Source organism: Falco naumanni, chromosome 4, assembly GCF_017639655.2.
Source record: "Falco naumanni isolate bFalNau1 chromosome 4, bFalNau1.pat, whole genome shotgun sequence".
NCBI classification, from domain to species: domain Eukaryota; kingdom Metazoa; phylum Chordata; class Aves; order Falconiformes; family Falconidae; genus Falco; species Falco naumanni.
Genome location: NC_054057.1, coordinates 105528006 through 105552639, shown reverse-complemented (window position 1 = coordinate 105552639; position 24634 = coordinate 105528006). Strand labels below are relative to the sequence as shown.

At 62.1% G+C, this 24634-nt stretch overlaps 2 protein-coding genes across 2 annotated transcripts; one reads left to right on the top strand and one right to left on the bottom strand.

The window, feature by feature from the left end:
- Positions 1–2809: 2809 nt before the first annotated feature.
- GNAT1 (G protein subunit alpha transducin 1) lies at positions 2810–7801 on the top strand. The gene is made up of 8 exons (XM_040589753.1): positions 2810–3101; positions 4527–4569; positions 4838–4979; positions 5054–5211; positions 5295–5423; positions 5509–5638; positions 5725–5878; positions 6135–7801. Exons 1-8 carry the CDS (start codon positions 2996–2998, stop codon positions 6323–6325), a joined length of 1053 nt encoding a protein of 350 aa, XP_040445687.1. The 5' UTR covers positions 2810–2995; the 3' UTR covers positions 6326–7801.
- A 353-nt stretch (positions 7802–8154) lies between these two features.
- Positions 8155–23315, bottom strand: GNAI2 (G protein subunit alpha i2). The gene is made up of 9 exons (XM_040589752.1): positions 23134–23315; positions 14170–14212; positions 13848–13989; positions 13307–13467; positions 10664–10792; positions 9409–9538; positions 9018–9171; positions 8435–8642; positions 8155–8271 (listed from the first exon to the last, which is right to left on the bottom strand). The coding sequence occupies exons 1-8, from the start codon at positions 23249–23251 to the stop codon at positions 8452–8454; spliced, it is 1068 nt and encodes a 355-aa protein (XP_040445686.1). The 5' UTR covers positions 23252–23315; the 3' UTR covers positions 8155–8271; positions 8435–8451.
- Between the last annotated feature and the right edge of the window lie 1319 nt (positions 23316–24634).

Sequence of the window (24634 nt, the reverse complement as noted above, 5' to 3'; positions counted from 1 at the left end):
TATATATATATATACATCCACGCACACACGCACGCAGACACACACACTCCTCCCCTCCCACGGGAGATGGTATTTATTTGTAGGTTGTACATAGTCACTGGGGTGATGTGACTCCCACCTCCTGGCCCCAGGCAGGGGTGGGGACCCCCAAGGCAGCCGCCACCAGCACTGCTGTCTTCTCCCCTGCCCCAGGACCCCGGGATCCTGGTGTGTGGGGACTACTGGGCACTGCAGCTGCTGTCTTCCCACAGCTGGGGCATGGCCCTGCGCTGGGGGGCCAGAGGTGCTGGGTCCTGCTGTGGGAGGGGGTGATGCCCTGTGGAGGGGAACAAACCCCAGCCAAGGCAGTGGGAGAGGCAGCGCCACCAAGGTCTGCCCCTGCAAGCTGTGCGCAGCCCTCACAGCTTCATGCCTCAGTTTCCCCACCTGGTTATTGAGGAGCAAGTGCTTTCTGTGGGGAAGCTGCAGACCACCAGGCAAGCCTAGGAGAAGGGGGCCGTGGGACCAGGGTGTGCAGCCTTGTCCCCCTCCCTGGGGGGTTGGTCAGGGGGAGACAGGACCCTTGTGGCAGTATCCAGGTGTCCAGGCCATGGTGGGGGCTCGGCCGGGGTCTTTGGGTGGGGAAGAGAAGGAGAAGGGGCTGTGCCTGGGGTAAAACTTCGAGCAGCCGCTGGTGCTCACTGGCACTGGCACCCACGGGCGCTGGGGCACCCAGCCCGTCAGCTGCCCCTTGGGGCACCCAGGCAGGTGCAGGGGGTTGTAAATAGTTGTACATGGGAAGCGCAGGGGTGGCAGGGGCCAAGCAAGTGCCCCCTGCCGCAGCCAGGGGCACCCCCAAATAAACACTGGCTTTGGGACAGATGCGGGCGCCTGCGTGTGCTCTGTGGGGGGCAGGGAGCGGGCAGGGAGCAGGCAGGGAGCAGGCAGGGAGCAGGCAGGCAGGGCCTGTGCTGCTGCCTGATCCCGGGCACATAATCCCCTTAACTCTGCCCCCGAACCCTGCCAGGGGGGCAGGGGTGGGCTGGAGCCAGGCAGGCAGCAGGGGGGGGGCCCTGGGGAGGCCCTGGGGGGGGGCCCTGGTCAGGACTGGGGAGCACGGGGAGGTGGCAGTACAGGGTGTGCTGCCTGGGGGTTAGGGGTATGCTGGGGCATGCACTGGACTGGGCTGGTGGCCAGTACTGGGTGTTACCGAAAGCACTGGGAGGACTCAGAGTCAGTACTGGGAGCACTGGGTGTGGTACTGGAACACTAGGATTTGATACTGGGAGCAAGTACTTGATGGTACTGGGGGCATGGGGGGACGGCTCTACATGGAGCGCTGGGGGTTGTAAGTGGATAATACTGGGCTGTATTGGGAGCATGTCAGTACAAGGAGCAATGGAGGTAGTACTGAGCTCCTCTGGGCAGTCCCCACAGACACTGGGGTCAGTGCTGGGACGTCCTGGTGTGCAGTATGTTGGGGGCAGTACTGGGCACACTGAGGGCGGTGCAGGGCTGTACTGGGGCAGTAGTGGGTACACTGGAAGCGGCGCAGGGCTGTACTGGGCACACTGGGGGCAGTGCAGGGCTGTACTGGGCACACTGGGTGGTGCAGGGCTGTATTGGGCAGTACTGGGCACACTGGGGGCGGTGTAAGTCTGTACCGGGGCAATACTGGGTATACTGGTGGTGCTGTGCTGGGTCCTTTCGCCCCCTGGCGGCCGAGCGCGGCGCTGCAGGAGCCCCGCGGTGCGGTGCGGGGGGACACTGGGGACGGGGGGGGGGGCACACTGGGCTCTACTGGGGGTACCTGGGGGAGTCCTGGCAGGTCCTGCGGGCACTGGGGGAAGTGGCATGGGGACACAGAGGGATTACTGGGGTGTCCCTGGGGACACTTAAGTTTTACTGAGGTGGCCACAATGGAGGGTGCGTGGGACACTGGAGAGGGGCCTGGGGACATTGTGGGGATCACTTTGGTTGGCATGGGGACATTGGGGTGGCACTGGGGTGCCCCTAGATGTTGGACAGGTTTTTTTTGGGAGGTATGTCCTAAGGACACGGGTTGACTGGAGTTGCTTGAGAACACTGGTGGGGGGATCCTAGGATTTCTCCTTGGGATACTGGGGAGTGTTACTGGGGAGGGGCTTGGAGCCCTGGGGGAGGGTACTCGGGGCATCCCTGAGGACATTGTGCAGGTGTTGCTGGAGGGGCCTGGGGACACTCTGGGAAGTGATACTGGGCTGACCTGGTGACGCTGGGAGTGTACTGGTCGGTGGCTGGGGACACTGAGTGCACCCGGGAAGCCTGAGGACATTGACTGAGGGTCCTAGAAGGGGCCCTGGGGACACAGGGTGGGGTGACTGGGGCTGGCATTCCATCACTGGAGGTACAGGGATGCCCTGGGGGCAGAGGGACCTGGAGAACTGGGATGGGATTTACCGGTGGGAGGGACTGTGGGCAGTGGTCCAGAGCTGGGGAGGGGCATGACCAGTGTAAGCTGGGGACAATGGGGACATTTCCACCCACTGCCTCCAGCCCCTGCAAACCCTGGTGGACACCCCCTCACCACCACCACCCCCAGCTTCAACTCCCCACCCCGGGGTCCACAGCAGAGCCAGAGCTATGTGGGGGTCCCGTGTCCCCGGGGGTGGCCAGGTCACTGCCCCAGCCTCAGAGCAGGGGCAAAGCGGGGGGCTGGACGGCCTTGCCCCCCCCGCAGAAGCGCTGACGCCGGGAGCTGCGAGACTGCTGAGCTCAGCCCGCTGCAGATTTAGGGGGGTTTATCTGTGGAGGGGAGTGGGGGCCCAGCTTAAGCCACAGGTGCTGAGCACAGCACCTCACCGGGCGGCCCCCGGGGACCTTGGCCACGTCCTTGGCCCACATTGGGTGGTGGGTTGCGGCAGTGGCGGCGGGCACAGGGAGGAGTGCGCTGGAGACGGCGGGGGGCTGGAGCTCGTTGCCCATCCTGGTGCTGACCTCCAAGGAGCGGGTGAGCCAGAGGGCCGTAGGGCGGAGGATGGGCGCCGGGGCCAGCGCGGAGGAGAAGCACTCCCGTGAACTGGAGAAGAAGCTCAAGGAGGACGCTGAGAAGGATGCCAGGACCGTCAAGCTGCTGCTGCTGGGTATGGAGGGGACAATATCCTGGGCGAGATACCCATCCTTTGTGCGTCTCACCCCAACATCCCACCCGGCATTCCTCTGACACCTCCTGGCACCCCTCAACCCAACCAGCCCACCCCAACATCCCACCCAGCGTTCCTCTGACAGCTTCTGGCACCCCTCGACTCAACCAAGCCCCCCCAACATCCCACCCCATGCTCCTCTGACACCCCCTCCAGACACACCCCCTAAACCCAAGCAGCCCAGCCCAACAAATCACCCAATGTTTCCCTGACTCCCCCAACACCCCTAAAACCAACCAGCCCACCCCAACAGTACCCCCATTCTTAGGCAGTCCTAAAACTACCCCTCCACACCTCAACAGCCCAGCCAATGTTTCCCTGATGCCTCCAGCACCCCTAAACCCAGCCAGCCCACCCCAAGCATGCCCCCAACAGCCTCCTGGTCCCAGGCAACCCTAAAACCAATCAACCCACCCCAAGTACCCACCCAAAGTTTCCCTGACACCCCCCATACCCAACCAGCCCAGTCCAACAGTCAACCCAACAGCTCCCTGTTCCTAAGTACCCCTAAACCCCACCAGCCCACCCCAAACGTTCATCCAATGTTTTCCTGATCCCCTCCAGCACCCCTAAACCCAACCAGCCCACCCTAACAGTCCCTCATTCCCAAACTCCCCTAAAAGAGCTCATGTCAACAGCTTGCTCAAGACACCCCCCCCCCATCAGACACCCCAAACCCAACAACTCAACAGCTCACCCTAAGATCCCCCAGCTTCCAGGTACCGCCCAAACTCAACCAACCCACCCAACATCCCCTGACTCCCAGGCCCCCTGACCCCAACGAACCCATCTTAAGAGCTTTCACCAACACCACCTACCAGCACCCTACCCCAGCAGCACCCCCAACCTCACCCCATCCTCCTAGGCACCTCCATGCAGCCCACACCATCACCCCGGTGTCTGTCCCTGAAACCCTCTGGCACTGTGGGTCCCTCCCAGTCCCTTCCAGCTGTCCTGGTGATGCCTGAGAACTGGGGTGCCCTGGACATGGTGGGGCCATGGGTGCCATTGGGTGCTGTCCTCCTGGCCCAGCCCAGGGCACGTCCCCTTGCACTGCCACAGGCTTGGGGCATTGGGTGGTGGGTGGCAGGGTTGCGATGCCACCGTGTCCCTAACCTCTCCCTGGGTCCCCAAGCACGTCCCCAGCTAAGCCACCACAGATCTCATTAGCCACGGTGGCTCAGCCCAGCCTTAATGCCCACTGGCACCAGTCTGTAATCCCCCTGCCCTGAGCCATGGACCTGGCATGACCACCAGTGCCCCCAAGCTGTGCCAGGCACTGGGGGTCTCAGGGGGCCAGTGCAGGGTGGAGCCAGGGCTACTCATGGTGTGGGTGTCACCGTGACCCGTGCTTTGTCCCCTCAGGAGCAGGGGAGTCGGGGAAGAGCACCATCGTCAAGCAGATGAAGTAAGTGCCACTCAGATGTGCCCCACCGTGCCACGTGCCTGCCCCATGCCACAGCCATGGGGTGGCCCTGTCCCACCATGCCCCCCTCTGCCCCATGCCACAGCCGTGGGTTGCATCCACCCCTTAGCGCCTGGCTCAGCTCCATGGCGCCCAGCTCATCCCCATGCTGCACCCACCCCACGGCGCCCAGCTCATCCCCATGCTGCATCCATGGGTGCCCCCCACCCCATGGTGCCCAGCTCAGCCCCACGTCTCCCTCCCTGGCCAGGATCATCCACAAAGACGGTTACTCGCTGGAGGAATGCCTGGAGTTCATCAGCATCATCTACAGCAACACGCTCCAGTCCATTCTGGCCATCGTGCGAGCCATGAACACCCTCAATATCCAGTATGGGGACGCGGCTCGCCAGGTGGGGAGCACTCCACTCTGGGCAGGAGGGGTTCCCCCAGCCCCTTGGCCCTGCTGAGCCCCTCTCCCTCGTAGGATGATGCCCGCAAGCTGATGCACCTCGCGGACACCATCGAGGAGGGCACCATGCCCAAGGAAATGTCAGACATCATCGGGCGGCTCTGGAAGGACTCAGGCATCCAAGCCTGCTTCGACCGTGCCTCTGAGTACCAGCTCAATGACTCAGCCGGCTAGTACGTGTGGTGGGGGGGGCTGGGAAGGAAGGGCGATCTGGGAGTGCTGACCTGTGTCTCATGCTCCCTGCGTGCTTGGCCAGCTACCTGTCAGACCTGGAGCGCCTGGTGACCCCTGGCTATGTCCCTACGGAGCAGGACGTGCTGCGCTCCCGTGTCAAGACCACCGGCATTATTGAGACCCAGTTCTCCTTCAAAGACCTCAATTTCAGGTGGGGGCCGAGACCTTGGCAAGGTATGGTGCCAGGGCTGGGTGGGCAGGGGGTGGGGGTGCTGATCCCACCTTGTTCTTCTCAGGATGTTTGATGTGGGTGGCCAGCGCTCGGAGCGGAAGAAATGGATCCACTGCTTCGAGGGGGTGACCTGCATCATCTTCATCGCGGCCCTCAGCGCCTACGACATGGTCCTGGTGGAGGATGACGAAGTGGTGAGGAAGGGTCACCACTCCATACCCCCTCCGCTTTGTCCCCCTCACAACATAGAGGGTCACCATGGGGCTGCATCCCTCCACAGAACCGCATGCACGAGAGCCTGCACCTCTTCAACAGCATCTGCAACCACCGCTACTTCGCCACCACCTCCATCGTCCTCTTCCTCAACAAGAAGGACGTCTTTCTGGAGAAGATCAAGAAGGCCCACCTCAGCATCTGCTTTCCTGACTATGACGGTGAGGACGGCAGCAGCTCTCCCACCGGGTGCGGGCGGGTGGCGGTGGGGTGGTGGTGAAGGGCCGGGTGCTAGCACCCTGCAGCAGCCACCCACCAGGTGGCCCCAGCACCCCATGCAAGTGATGCTGCACCAGCCTTGTTCATGGCCCGGCGAGGTTTGCCCGCTGGGGGAGCACTGGGTGACACCGTGGCAGCACCCACGGCGGGGGGGCACACCAGCCCAAGAGGGGACCCTGCTCATTGCCATGCCACCAGGTCCCAACACCTACGATGATGCGGGCAACTACATCAAGCTGCAGTTCCTGGAGCTGAACATGCGGCGGGACGTGAAGGAGATCTACTCCCATATGACCTGCGCCACCGATACCGAGAACGTCAAGTTCGTCTTCGACGCTGTCACTGACATCATCATCAAGGAGAACCTCAAGGACTGCGGGCTCTTCTGAGTCCCAGCCCCAGCACCCCCTCCTCAGCCTGGGCCTCCCCTCCACTGGGGGCCAGCCCCACTGCTGCCCCCAACCCCATCTCTGCTTGCCCCGAACCCCCAGGATTTGACCCGTTCAGCCCCAGAGCCACCCCTGAGTGGGTGGCACAGCCTCACTCCCCCTCCCTCCCAGTCGTCTTACCGGCCAGCACTGTGGGCACCCAGTGCTGCTGGGTGCTGGGTGTCACTGGGTGACCCTGGGGTACTGGGGCTCCCTGGCTACCCCTTGGATCTGGGGGTACTGGGGGTCCCTTGGGCTGCTGTAAGGTGCTGGGGCTCCCTGGGTACCCCTTGGAGCTGGGGGTACCGGGAGTCCCTTGGGTGGTGGGTGGTCCCAGGGGTCCTTTGGGCTGCTGCACGGTGCTGGGTGTCCCTGAGTTCCCCTTGTTGCTGAGGGTGCTGAGGAGTCCTGGGTTCCCACTGGAGGTGAGGGGTGCTGGTGGTCCCTGGATGACCCTTGGCACTGGGGAGACTGGGGTTCTTTGGGTACCCCCTGGTGCTCAGTGTCCCTTGGGGTGCTGCAGGGTGCTGGAATTCCCCAGCTGGGGGATCCCTTGGGTGCTGGCATTCCCTGGGTACCCCTTAGAGCTGGGTGCTGCTGGGGGGGGTCCCTGGGGGCTGCTGGGTGCAAGGGGTGGTAGCTCTCCCTCAGGGCCACAGGTCACAGGGTACATAGTACTGGGGGCCCCCCCGAGTGCCACCGTCCCACTGCTGAAGGGCCAGGGGATAGCCATGCCCCCCCCCCAGCAGCAACCCCAGCTGCTGAGCCAGCACCCCCGGATGGGCTCAGCCCCCCAGCAACCACCCTCCCCAAGGGTCCCACCACTGCCCTCACCTCCCATTCCCAGGGGATGCAGCTGAGCCCCCAGTGTGATGGCAGCTCACCCCAGGTCCCTCTCCCACCCCCAGGGGACCCCCCCAGCCCTCCCACAGAGGTGAAGCACCCACCCCCACGAGGGCAGCAGTACATATATCTTTTTTCTTTTCTTTTTTTTTTTTTTTTTCCTTTCTACATTTTATTATTTCAAACCATGTGAACAATTCGGTAAAACATCCTGTGGGAAAAGCAAGGCCGCAGGCACCGGCTGAGGGGCCCCCCCCGGGCTGGAGGGGGGGACAGCAGGGGCCACTGTACAGCGGGCTCTCCTCGCCCAATGCAACAGCTAGCCCTACAAAACTAGGCTTAGAAAGAAGGCGGGGGTGGGGGTGGGGGTGGGATACAGGCAGCAGGCAGCATCCCCCTGCCCGCCAGGGGCTGCCCATCCCTCCGGACAGCAGAGCGGAGGGCAGCGAGGCGGGGTGGGGCGCAGACACCACCCCCCCCCCAAGGCACACGTTTGGGGGGTGGGCTGGCCATGGAGGACGCAGCCACCACGTAGCACTTGACGCTTTTAAATAGTTTGGTAAAAAGGTTTCTTTAAAAAGCAACCTTGCCCCAGCCGGTGTGGTGTGTTTTTTTGCATGGTTTTGAGTTTGTGGTGGGTTTTTTTTTTTCTTCCTTTCTTTCTTTCTTCTCTGGTCTACTAAAAGGAATGTCATCAGTCGTGTTTTTTGGCTGGGTGGGCATCCCCGAGGGGACCCCCCGTGTCCTCCCACAGCCAGCAACACTTGCAATGTAAACAGTGAGAGCGCTAGGGCTCGGGAGCGAATGACAAGGGGGGCTGGAGCGGTTCAGGGGTTAAAAACCAAGATGAAAACCTTGTTTTCCCCAGGAAGGGTGACACCGGTGAGGAGGAGAAGAAGGATGGCGGGGGGCAAGCATGGATGGCAGGGGGGACATGGGCCCTGCCACTGCACTGGCACCCAAAAAGTCTCTTTATGGGGTGGGGGGCGGAGGGATGAATCCGAAGAGAAGCAGGAGGTGGGGAGGGCGATGTGGTCCTTCTTTTGCCGGCAGGGCCGGGGGTCCTAGGAGAGAGCAGGTGGTGAGCAGGTGGGGTCTGGGGACAGGGGACACGGGCACCTACCACTAGCCTGTGCCACAGCAGGACCCCAGGCAGCGCCCGTCCCAGCCCCAGGGGATACTCTGTGACACCCCATTTGGGGGGCCACCAGCAGGACCACCACCCACCTGGGCAGCGCCAGCCCTCAGAAGAGCCCGCAGTCCTTCAGGTTGTTTTTGATGATGACGTCAGTAACGGCATCAAAGACAAACTGCACGTTCTTGGTGTCGGTGGCACAGGTGAAGTGAGTGTAGATCTCCTTGGTGTCCTTCCGCTTGTTCAGGTCCTCAAACTTGCTCTGGATGTAGCCAGCTGCCTCATCATACTTGTTAGCCCCTGGGGAGGAGGAGACATGGGGGTGCCCCACAGTCGCCCAGGGACACTGGCACCCCCCCGCCAAAGGGGCTTGCACTCAGCTTGGCTCCCCACACCACTGCAGCCACCGCCCCGATGCCAAATTGATGCTCCCCAGGCACAGCAAGCCTCAGCTAAACACCCCAGGGCTGCTGCCCCTTGTCACCCCTCATCTTCCCCCATCCCCTGGGGCACCCAAACACCACCATACCCCACTTGCTGCCCCAACACATGGCTGCCTGGGCACAGGGGAGCCACCATCTCCATCCTCAGCATCTCCTGCCACGCTGCCCAGGCAAGGCGCTGCCCACTCCTCCTGCCAGGGGCATGGGGGCGTACCACGGGTCCCAGCAGTACCTGTGTACTCGGGGAAGCAAATGGTGAGGGGGCTGTGCACGATCTTCTCCTCGAAGAGGTCTTTCTTGTTGAGGAAGAGGATGATGGATGTGTCTGTGAACCACTTGTTGTTGCAGATGCTGTCAAACAGCTTCATGCTCTCGTGCATCCGGTTCTGACAGGAGAGGTGGCAGCTGAGCCAGGCAGGGACCCCCAGGCCGCACCCACCCCACTGCTGCCCAGCCCACTGCCCCCCCACCGCTCCTGCCTGTCTAGGCAGGGGATGCTGACAGCCCTGCAAGGCTTGGGCCATGCTGGCCAGGGCACTGGTGGCCACCAGAGGAGGGGGTGCTCCCCCAGCCCCCCAAGGAGGGAATGGCTTATGGTGCCATCTCCATCCCCCTTGACTCACCATCTCCTCGTCTTCAGCCAGCACCAGATCATAGGCACTCAGGGCCACGCAGAAAATTATGGCCGTCACCCCCTCGAAGCAGTGGATCCACTTCTTCCGCTCCGAGCGCTGGCCACCCACGTCGAACATCCTGCAGCAGTGGCAGGGCAATAGGCAGCAGCTCCTGGCCCCACCCCCCACCCAGCCTCAGTTTCCCCAGCTGCCTGGAGCAGGAGTGGCACCGGGCAGGCAGAGCATGATGCCTCTGCCCCAGGGATTCTGCTGGTGCCATGGATCTGCCCCAGCACCCACTGTGCATCCCAGCGACAGGGCAGGCTCAGGCTGCCCCTCCATGTGGTGTCAGTGCAATGCTCCCTGGAGCAGTAGATGCTCCTGGAGACCCGCTCTGGATCAGGCATTGCGGGGTTTTGATGGACAACTTGGCCCAGGGGGAGCCACGGTGCTTGGCCAAGTGGCTGTGGGCTCAGTGGGATCACGGGCAGCACGAGGGCTCAGGGGATGATCCCAGTGCACCACATGCCGCTCCTGCTGCCAGCAGCAGAGGATGCCCTGCCACCATGGAGAAGGGCTGGCAGCAGCACCATGGCTGCTGTCAACCACCCAGCTGGCAGGGAGGCTGCCTCACTGCTGTGTCCCCACCAGAACACGCTGGATCCCCCTGGACCATCCCCTCTGCCACAATGACACCCTCAAAGCACTGCCCTAGCAACGTGTGACCAAGTGCCTCCATCCCACCAGGGTGGCACAGGGGTCCCTGCCAGCCCCCCCACACTCGGAGAGGACCCCAGCAGATCCTTCTGCCAGCAGCTCCATTGCCAAGTGACTAAATCCCCAGGGATGTGTGCAATGCCAGGTTTTTGCCTCTGAAATCATCGCCCTGATGATTTCCCGTGGGTTTTCAGTGAAAAGCAGCCCCGGGGTGCCAGCAGCAGCACTGGTGCCTGACCCCAAGACTCCCAGCTCCCACCCTGCACCCTTCCCGCTGCGGAAGCAGCGTCACCACACCCGGAGGATGCCTTCCCCCTTCTCCTCCTCACCAGGGCTGGATCCGCCCCTGGGCTGAGCCCTGTGAGGCGTTTTTGAGGCTGCTCCAGCTATTTCGGTGGTTTCCGCTCTCTCTCAGGCAGCGGCTCCCGCCATGAGCAAACCCAAGAGGGCTCAGTGCATGCAGCGTTCAAGCAGAACCTAACCCAGCGTTGGGAGAAAAAGGGTTTTTTTTCCTTGGAAAAGGCAAAAGGGGAAGGGTCGGACATACTTGAAGTGCAGGTCCTTGAAAGTGAAGTGGGTCTCTACAATGCCGGTGGTCTTCACCCTAGTGCGTAGCACGTCCTGCTGGGTGGGGATGTAGTCAGCACGGGCTATCCTCTCCAGGTCATTCAGATAGCTGGGGAAGGAGCAAAAGGTGCTGTGGAAGCTGAACCATGGGGTACGACTCACCCAAATCCCATGGGGCATCCCCACATCACCCCAGGGTCCCCTGCCCACATCCCGTCATCATCCATTCTGGCTGGGCACCTGCACCCCAGAGTCACCCCGCAGCCCTGCCAGCCACGGGCAGGGCAGGACAGCCAGCTGCTGGGGTGGCGAGGGGACACACAGGAACGAGGGCTTGGCGGGGGGCAGTGTGTCAGCACTGAGGGGCAGAACAGGGGATGCAGCCCAGGCTGGGGGGCTCCCCCCATTCCCCTGGCTGTGCGCAGGGGGGAAACGGCAAGAGGAAAGTATTCACTACTATGGCAACCGACTGCAGTGCCGGCGGAAACAATCAATGGCACCGTGCCATTTATAGTCAAAAAACACAAAGGGCCAGCGTCCTGGGAGGAAGCAGGAGGCAGGCAGCCGGAGAGATGGGGAGCAGCGTGGCCAGGAGGCTGCCGTCTGCCCCCAGCCCCCCGGGGTGGCACTGCCTTCCCTGCTGCCTGTCCCAGCCCTGCCAGATCCCAGCTGCCGGCGGCGGCGGTGGCTCGGTCCCCAGCTGCAGCACCCACTGGGACCGGCCGAGGCTTGCTGGGGTTTTGATTTCTCCAGCTCACGTTGCTTTAATTGGGTTACTATAAACAGGCTCCTTTAAGCAAATTAGGCTTGTGTTAATTAAGACATTTGCAGCCCTGTAATCTGGTGAAAGCCAGATTACAACTCGTAAGGCCACAGGGATCCCTGGCTCTGACAGCAGCACAGCCGCTCGCCAGCTCCCGGGAAACCCTCTGGCGTGGCAAAGCCGGAGGCGTAGGTTCCCCGGGACCCTGCCAGGGTACGATGGCGGGGAGGCCGGCATGACGCTGCCACCGAGGCTCAAAAACAGCCGGAAACACACACGGCCTCCGGCTGACAAAAAAACAGGAAACACGGCAGCAGGGCTGTGCGCGGCGCTCGGAGCTCGCACCCAGCCCTGGGGAGATGGCGAGCGCCCGCCCAGCCACCCCGCGCTCCTGGCACCCCAAGGGGCTGCGGAGGAGGCGGCGGGGGGCTGCTGCAGAGGGCTGGAGTGCGGGTGGGATGCCTGCCAGGTGCATCACGGGGCTCCTCATCCCCAGGGTGCCCTGTGCCAGCAGCACCGAAGGCAGAGCACCACCCCCGCGGGGATGGATGGCATATCAACCACCACACCGGCATCTCCGTGGGGCTGGAAAAAGGCTGGAGCAGCAGCTCGAGGGGGCTCCTAATTAATGCTTATCCAACCCCCGCAATGTGCCAAACGCTCCATGAACGCACTTACAGTAATACTCAATTTGCAGACACTTTGCAGATATATTTGCTCGAACTGTGCATGCGAGCTGCCAGGCACCTGCTGGGTCTCCCGTGGCTCCAAACCAGCACCCACGGCACAGCGCGGCACCACCAGGGAAATGCCAGCACCAGCTGGGGAGCAATGGGGCTGAGCAGAACAGGGGCCAGGGGGGCAGGCAGGTGCCAGGCAGGAGGAAACAAAAGCTGCAGGCGCCGGAGGAAAGCACCAGCAGGAGCTTCTCCGGGGTTAGTGCTTGCCGTGAGCTTTCCTGCAACCTTTTCCACCCCGTGGCCTCAGTGCAGAAAAGGGACCCACTCACGTCAAGCAGAAGGGGACAGCTGGGCTGGCACAGGGGGACACCGAGCAGCCCCCAGGACGGCACCAAGTCCCAAGGATGCTCAATCCCTGGCCCAGCCAGCCCTGGCGGGATTTTCCTGGCATCTCATGAGCTCCCCTCAGCACTGCTTTATCATGAGGGCTCTGGGCAGAGAGGGCAGAAGAGTGCTGTGCGAGCTGAACGAGGCTTCGGCTGCACCACCCTCTCCAGCAATCATACTTTAGGCAGATTAACTTATTTATTAAATCTCTTCAGGGATAAACCCAACCAGATGCAGGCAATTTACCTAAACACTAGTTTGCTGATTAACACGTTAGTGTGATGCCAAGTCCTTCCATATAAACTCAGTTAAAAAGAAAAAGAAGCCTCTTGTGCATGCATCTTACTCATCCTGTTCAGATACAAGGGTCCCCAGTACTTTCTTTGGGGCTTTTTCTTGCCTTCGTGGCCCATTAAAGGCTATGAGGGTGGGCAGGACCCCCAGCTGTGCTCAGGTGGACATGGACGGGAGCCATCTCAGGGAGGCCAGGGGAGAGCAGCCCCCAGGGCAGGGCAGTGTGGACAGAGCACTGGCAGGAGGGGGACACCCCGGTGCCCACCACCCAGGGGACACGGCACCCTGCCAGAGGAGGAAACAGCTTCTGAAACATCTGCCTTCCCAGTTCTGCCCCGGCTCAGCCCCAGTGCTGGGCGGGAAGCAGCAGTACCAGCCCCCAAGCCTGGCAATGGGGAACAGCAGCCCCCAGGGTTTTTTTTCTGTTGCTCAGTAAAAGCCATGTGTCCCGCAGGGCTCGGATCCAGCCAAGATGTGGGAGAAAGGCAGGGGTACTCACTAGGCAGCGGAGTCATTCAGCTGGTACTCTCGGGAGCGGTTAAAACAAGCCTGGACCCCGTTGTCAGCCCACAGCCTCCGGATCACGTTGGCCAAGTCCTCTGGCATGATGCCCTGCTCCTCGGCGGTGCAGGAGAGCGCAAACAACTGTCGAGCGTCATCCTGCAGGGAAAAACCAGGGCTCAAGCATCTGCATGGAGTTATTGAAGCTCACTCTGCCTCAAAGGACCTCACCAGACCCCACCGCATCCCACCCAGACAGCAGGACAGGAGCTCCAGTGGTGGATGGGGACAAGACCCAAAGGAAGCAGCGGGACTCCCCACCCCTGCACCCGCCAGGGGCTGTGCCAGGGCAGCCACCCATGGATTATGCTTTGGGTCCTCCCATTCTGAGTGCCAGGGACAGGAGGTCACAGCCATCCAGGGAGCAGCAGGGCTTGTGCAGGGCCACACTTAATTCTGGTCCAGCTTCGGGAGCATCTGCTTTTGCACCCAAGAACCCCCACCCCTGCCAGGCATGGCAGGAACAGGAGGGCACCCACCGCTCTGGAAGAGTCTCCGAAGTCAATCTGTAGGTTCCCCATTGCCTTGATGATGGCCATGATGGACTGGATGGTGTTGCTGTAGACCACAGCTTTGTACTGCCGGCACTCCTCCTCTGAGTAGCCATCCTCATGGATGATCCTGGGGCAGGGGAGAAACACAGGCAGGGTCAGCCCTTGGCGGGGCACCCTGGGGTGTTGCTCCCGACCCATGCTCTGTGGCAATGCTGCTGGGGAGCTTTGCCCAGCCACCACCAGTTTCAGAGCCCATGGCCGAGATCTGCGTGACACCGGCCACAGCGATGGTGCAGGGACCACTCACTTCATCTGTTTGACGATGGTGCTCTTCCCAGACTCGCCAGCACCTGGGGAGAAACGAGAAGGGGGGGTGAGCAGTGAGGTGCTGCCCTAAGCTGGGGACCCCCCACCCTACCGGGACCCCCGCAGCCCAGGAAGGGAGGGCAGTGGGTGCCTCAGCCATTGGAGAAGAGCTCCCAGTGCTGCCCAGAGCAGATGCTTGGGTGGGCACTGCGAATGTCAGGGCCAAGAAAGGGGGAGGAAAAGGGAAGCCCTGGGTGGACCTTGCAATAGCTCCCAAAGGGAGAAATGACACCTGCTGTGGGCCAGGAAAACAGCATCAACATACTAACATTTGCCCCACAGTCCTGGCATGCTGCAGCCAAGGTGACCGGCAGTCCCGGCTTTGGCTGAGCTTGGGGACCCCCTGCGATGGGGGGCTAAGCCCTACCCATCACTTCCCACCCCAGCGCCAGGCCCTGGTATGCCAGGGAACAGTGGGAGTGTCAGCCTCACCGTGTGTCCGTGGCTGGAGCCAACAGCAGCCAGGACGGGGAGATGCTCGTGCCCCCAGGTACAGGCTGGGGGCCACGCACCCGAAGCTGAGCACCCCAGGGAACTCGGGAAGAAGCTGCTGCCTCCGCCAGCCGGCTCGAGCGGCTCCCAGCGGGATCAGCCGCCCCCGGGTTGCTTCGTACATAGCGCGCACTCCAGCCTGCGGGTCCCTGCCCCAGCCCTGCTGCAGAGGCGGCTGCCAGCAGGGAAAGCCAACAGCTTTTCGGGTGGGTTTGTTTTTCAGCATCCAAACGTGGGATGCCAGGGGTTCAGAGGGGACAGCCAGGGCACCTAAGGCTCCCCCTCTGCCACCCTCTCCCCCTTGGGGACATCATCCCCGCACAGGCGACACGCAGCTCCTGGCCCAGCCCTGCCTCCCTGGCCTGGGAGCGGGGAAGGAGCAAAGTCACCCCGGCTGCAAGAAAGGGGAAGCGCAAAGGGGAAGCTGAAAGGGATGGCGTATGTCCCTTGTCCCCCTAGGCAGGGAGTGCCACTGAGACGGATGAACGCCTGGCTCACCTCACCCCAGGACCTGCAGCAGGATGAGCCCCCTTTGGCCGGGGACCAGTGTGGCCCCCGCCTCTGGGTGCAAATCCCAGGGGATCCCCCCAAACCAAGTCTACACCTGCATCCTTTCCCAGCCTTCTTGGCGGGTCCCCCCACTGCTGCCCTCGGCCATGGAGCCGCCCTTACAGGGGGCCCCAAGCAGGCAGTGGCAGGGCTGTGCTGGCATGGCCACAGAGGGGGAAGAGAGATTACAGAGGAGCTTACAAAAAAAAAAAAAAAACACCAACCAAAACCCCCAAAAAAGTAAATGGAGATTATGCTAAAATTAACTGGGAAAAACAGAGCCTGTCGTGCCAGCTGAGACATGGCGGCAGTGAGCAAATGCCTTCTGCCCGTGCCACCGGCATCAACGCAGCCTAGGTGATGGGCACGTCCCCCACAGGCACTATCACGGGCACGGCTCAGGGCATGGGCCCCCCCGACGTTGGGGCCATGCAGACCCTATATTTATGGCCATGACTGCCCCACTGCACAGCTTCCATGCTGTATGTGCTGAGGGAGCAGCTTTGCCCAGCCCAGAGGTGAGCGCTGGGCACGGCAGGGGCTCTCCGGCTTCTGCCGGCGCCCTTGGGATGCTGACGCGGCACCCGGCGCAGCCCAGCCGGTGTTCGTGGTCAGTGCTGGCAACTCCTGCCCAGAGCTGGGAGCAGGGTGGGGGAAGGACTAAGCATATCCCTTCATTTTTTCCATTAAATACCTCTGGTTTCTGACAACGCCACCCCATATGGCTGGGCTAGGCGGCCAAGGGCTGGCTGCATTCACTGTGCCCTTCCCCAGTGGGTGCCTGGACAGGGAAACTGAGGCACAGGGCAAGGCAGGACCCTGCTTATAAGCAACTCCAGGCTGAGGTGCTGGACAGCCATCCCCCAGCCTCCTGCTCTGCCTGACGTTTGCTCCTTGCCCTGGAGCGAAAAACCCTGCTGGGACCTCCTGCCTGCTCCCGGCAGGGTGACAGTCACCGGCAGGGTGACAGTGGCTGGCAGCCACCACGGCCAGCCATTATCCTTGCAAACTTTCCCCGTGGCTCCTGTTTTCCCCACAGCCTGCGGAAGGCGGCTGTGCCATCGCCCCTGTTTCAAGCCAGCATCCCCACACGCCGCCAGGAGCTCGCCTGGCACCAGAGCCCGTGTGCTTGCGGTGAGCAGACATTCAGGCCTGAATCAGTAACACCCACCAGCTGTCCCACCAGTGCCCCTTAAGCAGCCGGGGCAGCAGCAATTAGCGCTGGCCCCCTGTTCCCACGTCCCTCTCACCTAATGGCCTTTGCCCACCGAAGGGGCCAGGTAACGGCCGGGGAAGCTGCGCGCCTTCCCTCGCTGTGCCACCCCCAGCATCTGCTGAGGGCTGGCAGGTGTCCTGGCACCAGCGACTCCCACCCAGCCGAGCATGGGGGGACCCTTCTTGGCCCCCCCAGGTGAGCACGGCAGAGCGGAAGGGTTTCCAATTCCCGGAAAACCCCGGCTGCCGTCCATTCAACCCCAAAACAATCTCCAGGCAGGGTGCCAGCTGTCACCTTCCACCCTCCTGCCCAAATCAGGCAACGCCAGGGGGGCTTTGTGTCCTTCAGACCCCCTGCCCCAGCCAGGCATCGGCAGGGGACATATGGAGAGAAGCCCCCCACCATGAGCTGACCCTAGGGACGGGCTTCCTCCAGACCTGCCTGCTCCCTGCCCACCCTTCCTGCCTGCCAGGACCAGGCAGTGCTCATTCCCAGCGCGGCGCCTGTCAAAAATAGGAGGAAAGCTTTCTCTTGGGCTGATTTCCTCCTTTTTTTTTTTTTTTAATAATCTTCAAAAATTTAAAATAAGCAAGCAGCTGCCTGGCTCCAAAACACCCCGTTAATCCACCAGCAAAAAATTATTTAGCCAACATATATTTTGCAGCCTATGATTTTAGATGCCTTCTGGCCAGCATATGTGTAATGCAGTATATGCAATGTATTTCTGTCCAGCATATATTTAATCCCATATATTTAAGGAGCTGGTCACAGATTTTGGGGTCCGCCTCACCCCACACTGCCAAGAGGGGATTTTCCATCTTGCTATACGGCAGCATCCTGGTTTATGCATTCAAATATTCAGGCGTGGATGGAAGCGATGCACAGCTGGAAAATTTTCATTATTACAGGGGAGAAGCTGGAATTCAATCCACCAGTGGGTCTGGAGCCATCCCCGTCCTCAGCACCCAGAGTTCCATCCCCAGCTGCTGTGCCGGCAAGTTTTCCCGGCCCACCAAACAGCAGCTATTATTTGAGCATGGATTTACCGATGGTTTTGACTTCTGGACAAACACACTGGATCCCCTTCCCTGCAGGACAGAGGGATGGCTGGACAGAGGGACGGCTGCAGAGCCCACCCCCCTTGGCACCTTCATGAGCACCATCAAACAGGACTGTCAAAGGCGTGTGTTAAAAAGCAGCATTAACCTAAAGACTCAAAAAATAATAATAAAAAAGATTCCCCTCGACATTTTCCTTCCTACCCAAAATAGATGGAAAATTGCTGTAAAAATAATCGCATTTTTTTTAAAACCCCACAGAGACACAGGGCATTTTTCCCAAGGGCTGTCCCGTTCCGGCACAGGGCTGGCTGCTTCCCAGGAGGAACCCATGCAGCGGCAGCTGGTGGGATGCCATGTCCCTAGGCGGGACCACAAAAAATTGGGGGACACCAGTGAGGCGCGGACCCCCCTGTCCAAGGCATCTGATGGAGATGCAACAACCCCCTGAACCCCCCCCCAAAAAAAGAAAAAAAAAGAAAATAGAAACAAATCGGCAGTGGGAAGGATGTTTGGAGTGCCCAGGGGAGGAGGAGGTGGGCTGGGGATGGTTTCCCGGGGGGAGCACAGCAAACGCACCCCCAGTGCCGACAATGACCACCGCTGTTCACAAACTGGACAAAACTACCCTTGTGCCAGGCTTTTTCCAGGAACTCCTGAAACTTTGCTGCTCTGTTCCTGCCCTTGCTGTGGCTGTAGCGGTCCCTCTCCCCCTCCGCTGGCCCTAACTGCCTCCGTGCCCTCGCCCCCTCCCAGGGTGGCTGGGGAAGCGCCCCCCGCACGGCTCAGCGGCGAGCAGACACTTTTGGGGTCACTAGCATCAAATTGGGGGCTCACCCCTAGAAAAGGGGCTTCCTGAAGACTGTCACCCACCGTATCCCCCCAGTCACTCTAGGCACGGGGACACCACGATGCTCCCCACGCCAAACACCCGGAGTGGCTCCGGCGCAGCCCAAGCCAGAGAGCTGCCCCCGGCAGTGCCGTGTCCCCGCACCTGGGTGCCATTGTCACCCTCCATCTCGCCCTGATGGGGTGGGGACTCACCCGCTGGCACAGCCAGGATGCTGCCATCACCTTGCTCCCCCCACCTAGGTTTTCTGCCAGTGGGGATGGAGAATTACTCAGCTCCCCCAGCTCCGGTGATTCAGCCGGTCTCCGGCCCGGAAACCCACGCTCCGGCCTGGAGCAGGAAACCCAGCGGCTGTGGAGCAGCCAGGCCAGCCCTGGCTACAACAATGGCACTTGGGCACACCACAGCCCCGGCTCGGCTGGCACCACAGCCCTGGGTGGGCTCAGCCCACGGCAGACCTTCTTCTGTAAAGCCATATATATTTTTTCTTAATACATATAAAAATAAATTTATATATTGCTCCATACAAAAAAGCAATATATACATACAAAAAAGTGATGCCTATACATATAAATATATTAAATACATTTCTAATGCATATATGTCAAAAATATATACATACTAGCCTGCCCCCTCTCCTGGGCAAAGCCTAAGCGCTGATCTTAGAGCAGGGGACTGCTGCCTGCACCTGGGACGTCACCAGTGGGGACATCGGGGTGGCCAATCCCAGCACCCAGGTGCCAGGCTCTTTCCTCCCATCCCAGTCCCAACCCATCCCACACCCGGCTGCCAGTTGCAGGGGGTTGGACGTGGGGTCCTCCTGGATCTAACAGCACCAAGCTCTTCCCCGCTCCCCCCACACCATGGCACCTCCTGGTCCACGGCCAGAAACACAACCAGTGTCCCCACCGGAGGGAAAAGCCGGTCCCTTCCCATCACCCTGGGCTGGGGCAGGAGGGAAGACAAAAACAAAACCCCAAGACAGGACAAAGCGCAGCAAAACCGGTGGCTCACACGCAAGCCCTGGGCAGTGCCGGGGCAACGAAGCCTCCGAAAGTCGCAGCTGGTCCCTCCCTTCCTCTATTTTTATGCACACACACCCCCCCCACAAAAAAAAAAAAAAAAAAAAAAAAAAAAAAAAAAAAAAAAGCTGCCAAGCCCTGCCCCGGCCGTCCTCACCCCGGCTACCGGCTCGCCCAGGCAGGATCTTGTACAGGCAGCTGCCTGCACGATTTACCCTGGTGCAACCCAGCCTCGGCGGGGTGCGAGGGGAGCATCCTCGCCCCAGGGTTTGCACCTCCAGCATAGAAAACCACTGAGGATCAACACAATTACCCCACCAGCGCCTTCCCCTGCCCCAGGCACCTTCACAGCCTCTAACCTCTCCCAGAGTAGCCAAGAAAGCTTTTTGCTTTCTAATCTTCCAAAGGAAGATAAGGAACCAGGGAATGAGGTGACTGCTTGCCTGCCTCTGATCCTGCACCCCCCGGAGCACCCTGGCTCCCATGGGCAGGGAGGCGGGCTGAGCAGAACCCAACTTCCACCGCTGCCCAGCAGAAACAGTCGGTGACTTCAGAGGTTTGAGCCCTGGTGATGCCGAAGAGCCGGCAGCAGGAGCTGCTGGCTGCACTGCTGCAAGGGGCAGATGCACCAGGTGCTTTCAGGTGCCAACAGCGGCTTCTGGCCTCTCCCAGCACCAAAACCTTGGGAGATTGTTGGTTTCCAGTGGCAGGGAGTGAGAGGATTGCTTCGTTTGGGGGGCAGGGATTGCTTCATTTGGGTCTTCTCCCCATCAGAGACTGGAGCTTCAAATTACCCAGCACGCAACCTATTTGCCAGAGCCAGCAAACGGCAGAGGAAAACCTCCAGGCAGAGACAGGTGCCGCAGGCAGAGTGGTGCTGTGCCCACACCTGCAGTGCCACGTGGCATCGGGGGGGGTCCTGCATGCCCCCACCACGCCAACAGTGCACGTCCATCCCCCTCCAGCTCGCCTCCCGTGGCATAGGGAAGGCAGAAGTGGGCTCGTGGCCACACACAGGGCACAACACCGAGCCAAGGTGGCTTCACCAGTCAGCCCCAAGCCTTCTGCGGTGCTGGTGGTCGCCACGCTGCTACACTCCCACTGCCACATGCCGATACTGGTGCTCTCTGCTCACGCCACGTCCTGCCCGGCTGCACCAGAAGCTCCAAGCTGCAGCTGTGGGACGGCACAAGTCACCAGCAAAAGCAGCGCAGTGCTCGGAAGAGGCATCTCTTTGTGCCGCAGACTGATTCGGCACAAAGGGTGAAGCTATTTTTCTCCTCATTTTTATTCCTCCCTAATTTTTCCTCCCTATTTCTGGAGGATGCTGGAGGGCTGCAGCCCCCAGGGAGGACCGCGGAGCTCTGCCTTGCTACGCGCGCCCAAGAGCCATGGTGCTCACCAAAAAGCGCCTGCCTGGGCTCATGTGAGGCCACAGTTCTCCTCAAAGCTTCCTCCAACCATGGGGGAAAAAACAAGCCATAGGAAGGGCAGGCAGCAGGGACATGGGAGCATCCTCCCAGCACCACATCCCCACCTCGGTGGGTTCTCATGGATGCTACAAGCAGCAGCCCCTGGGGGGCCAACACCATTCCCACCTCCCCAGCTGCTCCCTGCCAGCTCGGGAGGATTTTCTGGCCACAGCTTGGCTTGGAAATGGGCAGTAGTGACCCAAGGCTCTGGTGCTATTTACACCTGAACAGCTGTTAGGGGAAAAAATAAACATTTAAAAAAAAAATTAAAAACCGAATCATTTTGCTCTATTTTTGGCTTTAGAAACCATCCGAGATCAGAAATGCCACTCGTAAACACCAGTCCCGTCAGAAGGGAGTGCGGCCATCCTCCTCCTCCTCCTCCTCCTTCTGCTTCGGCACAGAGCACACCATGGGAAAGGGAGGCCGGCCAGCCCACACCGTGGTCCTCACTGCCCAGCGAGCCCCTGGCCGCCCCTCAGTGCAGCTCAGCACCAGCTGGCCAGGCTCCCCCAACCCCTGCACCACCACTGGGGTGATGCTGCCCACCCCAGCCGGTCCCCAGAGCCTGAAGAAAGGAGATGCCAACCTCCCCCAGCCGGCTGCACCCCCCAGCACCGTTATGTCACCCCGGGCAGCAGTCCGAGAGGAATGAAGCCAGCAGCAAGGCCTCGCGCAGGAGCAGCTCGCGACGAAGGGGGACCACGTGTTTCCCCAACAGCCTGCAAACCCCGTGGGGTTTCACTCCGCCGGCGCCCTCCCCTCCCCGGAAACAAGCAGGTCAGTGAGGTTGCACAACCAGCCAACCCCTCCCCAACATCACAGACCCCCACCCAGCCCCCCCGAGGATGGGTCTTGCCACTAAGCAGTATTCACACCAAGGCATAAATACAACAAAAAATCAACCCGAAAAAGCCCAAGCGCTCGGTTGACCGGGCATTTCAAGGCGTTAATTACGTATTTCTCAAGGCAGGCAGGGGTTGAGCAAATAAAGGGCTGCCGGATTTCGGCGTGACTTCCTGCTGCCGGCAGCTTCCTCTGCCGACAAGCCCAAAGACATTTTCTGCCGGTGCAGCAGGCAGGGATTTCTCCTCCTGCCCCGAGCTCTGCTGCCCCACGGCGCCGTGGGAGCCCCCCGCACTCCCGCGTCACACCTGGAGCGAGGCTCTCCCTGGGAATTTCAGGAAGGGAATAAAAAGCTCAACTCTGAGTTATTAAAAAATATGAATAAATAAGAATAACTAAGCAGCTGCCTGGCCCACAGGCACAGGGCAGGTCTGTGAACGCCCACGGGAGCATCGCCGGGGTGCTTTGAAGAGTGTGAGCGGCCCGTTATCAGTGGAAAATCGGGTACCCGTGGGGCAGAGCCTGGGGGTACAGCCTGCTGCCCTGGCTCCCCGGCCTCCCACTGCCCGGGAAGGCCAGAGCGGTGTGGAGGGGCTGGGGCTTGCCCTGGCACCCAGGCAGAGGGGGGTACAGGGCGGCAGGTGCCCCTCAGCCCCATCACCTCTGCCCCAGCTGGCCCAGGGCCAGGGTGAGGGAAGCCCATGGAGGAGCCCCCCACCATGGCTGGGCAGCTGGGGGTCCCAGGCAGGCAGGATGCCCCATCCCAGGCTTGCAAGACCTTTGCCAGGGATGCTCCCACCTGCATCCCAAAGGGATGTGCCAGGGCTGGGTGTCAATGGGGTGGGAGGCACAAGGTGGGGTGGGGTGGGGCCGTGACCCCACTTCTGGGGGCCACCCCACAGCACAGGGTGGAGCTGGCACCCCATTCCTGAGAGGCACCCAAGGCTTGCTAGGGGACCAGCAACCCGTTCTGAGGGGCGGATCCCCGTGATAGGGCCAGCATCCCATTCCGGTGGTCGGGGATCCCCGGGATGGGGCCAGCACAGCACCCCACTCCGGTGGGGGAGAGGGATCCCCGGGATGGGGCCAGCACCCCACTCCGGTGGGGGAGGGGGATCCCCGGGATGGGGCCAGCACCCCACTCCGGGGGGGAAGATCCCCGGGATGGGGCCAGCACCCCACTGAGGGGGGTGGGTGGTGCCGAGGCCTGGGCTGGGAGCAGCATCCTACTGCCGGGGATCCCCGGGGCGGGGCCGGCACCCCGCGGGCTGGTGCCCAGGGTGGCTCCGGGCAGCACGGGGCGGGGGCGGCGGCGGGGCTGCCCGGTTCCGGCAGGGCCGGGCGGGGGAGCCCCAGAGGGGGGATGGGGGGTGCCCGGGGGGCGGTCCCGGGGGGCTCACCGAGCAGCAGCAGCTTCACCTCCCTCGCCGCCTTCTCGCCGTCCTCCCGCAGGTTCTTGTCGATCATGCGGGAGCGCTCGGCGGCCGCCTTGTCCTCGGCGCTCACGGTGCAGCCCATGGCGGCGGCGGCGGCGGCTGCCTGCGCGCGCCCGCGGCTCTGCCCTGCCCGGCCCGGCCCGGCCCGCCCCGCCCACTGCGCGCCGCCGGGAGGACGGGGTCGCCGGGAGGGCGGGGCCGGGCGGAGGGGCGGGGCCTGGCGGAGGGGCGGGGGCCGGCCGGAGGGGAGGGGAGGCCGCCGGCGGAGGGGCGGGGCGGCCGCTGGCGGAGGGGCGGGGCCTCATCCCCTCCCGGCGGGTGGTGGGGTATGGTGCGCCCCCGGCCGGGCGGGCAGTGGGACGCGCCGCGCTCCGGGGCGGGCAGGAGGGGGTGGGTGGAGCCTGGGTGCTGCGTTTCAGGGCTGGGGTCCTGTGGGGACAGAGAGGTGGGTGCAGCCAGGGGTCAGCTCTGTGAGGGGATGCTGTGCCTCAAAGGCCACCTTCTGTGGCGACACGGTGTCACAGGGTGGTGGCTCAGCCCTCGGGGACCCGCATGCGACATTGCCGGAGGAGGGAGCACCTTGGCAGGTGTCAGGGTGCCCGCGACAAGGGATGGGGCTGGGAGGGACTGGCCAGGGTGGCACCGGGCAGGGTGGGGCACCCAGTAGCTCTCTCCCAGGGCAGGGGACACCCCCCAGCCCTTGTGTGTCCCCCCTCCCTGGCTCCCAGGGAATTGGACACCCCACGCAGCTCGAGGAGGGTGCACGGCTGTGCCAGCCGCCCCGTGGGGCTGGCCTGTGCCGAGGAAGCCCCTGGGCCCCCCAGCCCCTCCTCACCCCTCAGGCTGGCACCCCCCCGAGCAAGGTGGGGGGCAGCAAGGGATGCCCTTATTTCGAAACCACCATGTCAGGGGGAAGGGGTGCAGCATCCTCAAACGCAGCCCAGCGTGGGGTCCATGTGTGGGCCTGGTGTGGGCCTGGTGTGGAGGGGGCAGGGCTGTTCCCGTGGGAGCGGGATGCAGTGCTAATAAGGCTTTGCTAACGAGCTGGCGCCGTGCCCAGGCCTGGGGCCGGCTGGAGTGAAGCCCCGTGCCCGCGGGCAGGGGGGAAGATGGGCCCACGCCTGGGGAGGGGCCGGAGGGGTCTCACCTCCACTCCACACCGTGCTGTGGGAGAGGGCTGGGGGGCTTGGGGTCTGCCTCCGGAGGATGCTGGGAGACACTGAGGGCACCTGCTGCCCTGGCAGTAGGCGTGGGATGCCCCTAGCCCTGCTTCCACAGCAGTCCCGCTCTCCCGGAGGTCCTGCTTCCACGAGGGTCCTGCTCACCGGGAGTCCCACTCCCCAGGGTCTGGCTGCCCGAGGTCCCATTCGCCGGGGTCCCGCTTCCCGAGGTCCGGATCCCCGGAGCCCCATTCCCCAAGGTCCCGCTTCCCGGGATCCCGGTGCCCCGGCCAGTTTCCCGCGGG

Bases quoted from the DNA above. Each gene is read 5' to 3' on its own strand.
- GNAT1 (XM_040589753.1), top strand. From the start codon at position 2,996: ATGGGCGCCGGGGCCAGCGCGGAGGAGAAGCACTCCCGTGAACTGGAG. The intron at 4,570-4,837 runs GTAAGTGCCACT...CTCCCTGGCCAG, and splicing joins ACCATCGTCAAGCAGATGAA to GATCATCCACAAAGACGGTT. The intron at 5,879-6,134 runs GTGAGGACGGCA...CCATGCCACCAG, and splicing joins CTGCTTTCCTGACTATGACG to GTCCCAACACCTACGATGAT.
- GNAI2 (XM_040589752.1), bottom strand. From the start codon at position 23,251: ATGGGCTGCACCGTGAGCGCCGAGGACAAGGCGGCCGCCGAGCGCTCC. The intron at 9,539-10,663 runs GTATGTCCGACC...CCACTGCTGCAG, and splicing joins TTCAAGGACCTGCACTTCAA to GATGTTCGACGTGGGTGGCC. The intron at 8,643-9,017 runs GTACTGCTGGGA...CCTCCTCCCCAG, and splicing joins TTGCTTCCCCGAGTACACAG to GGGCTAACAAGTATGATGAG.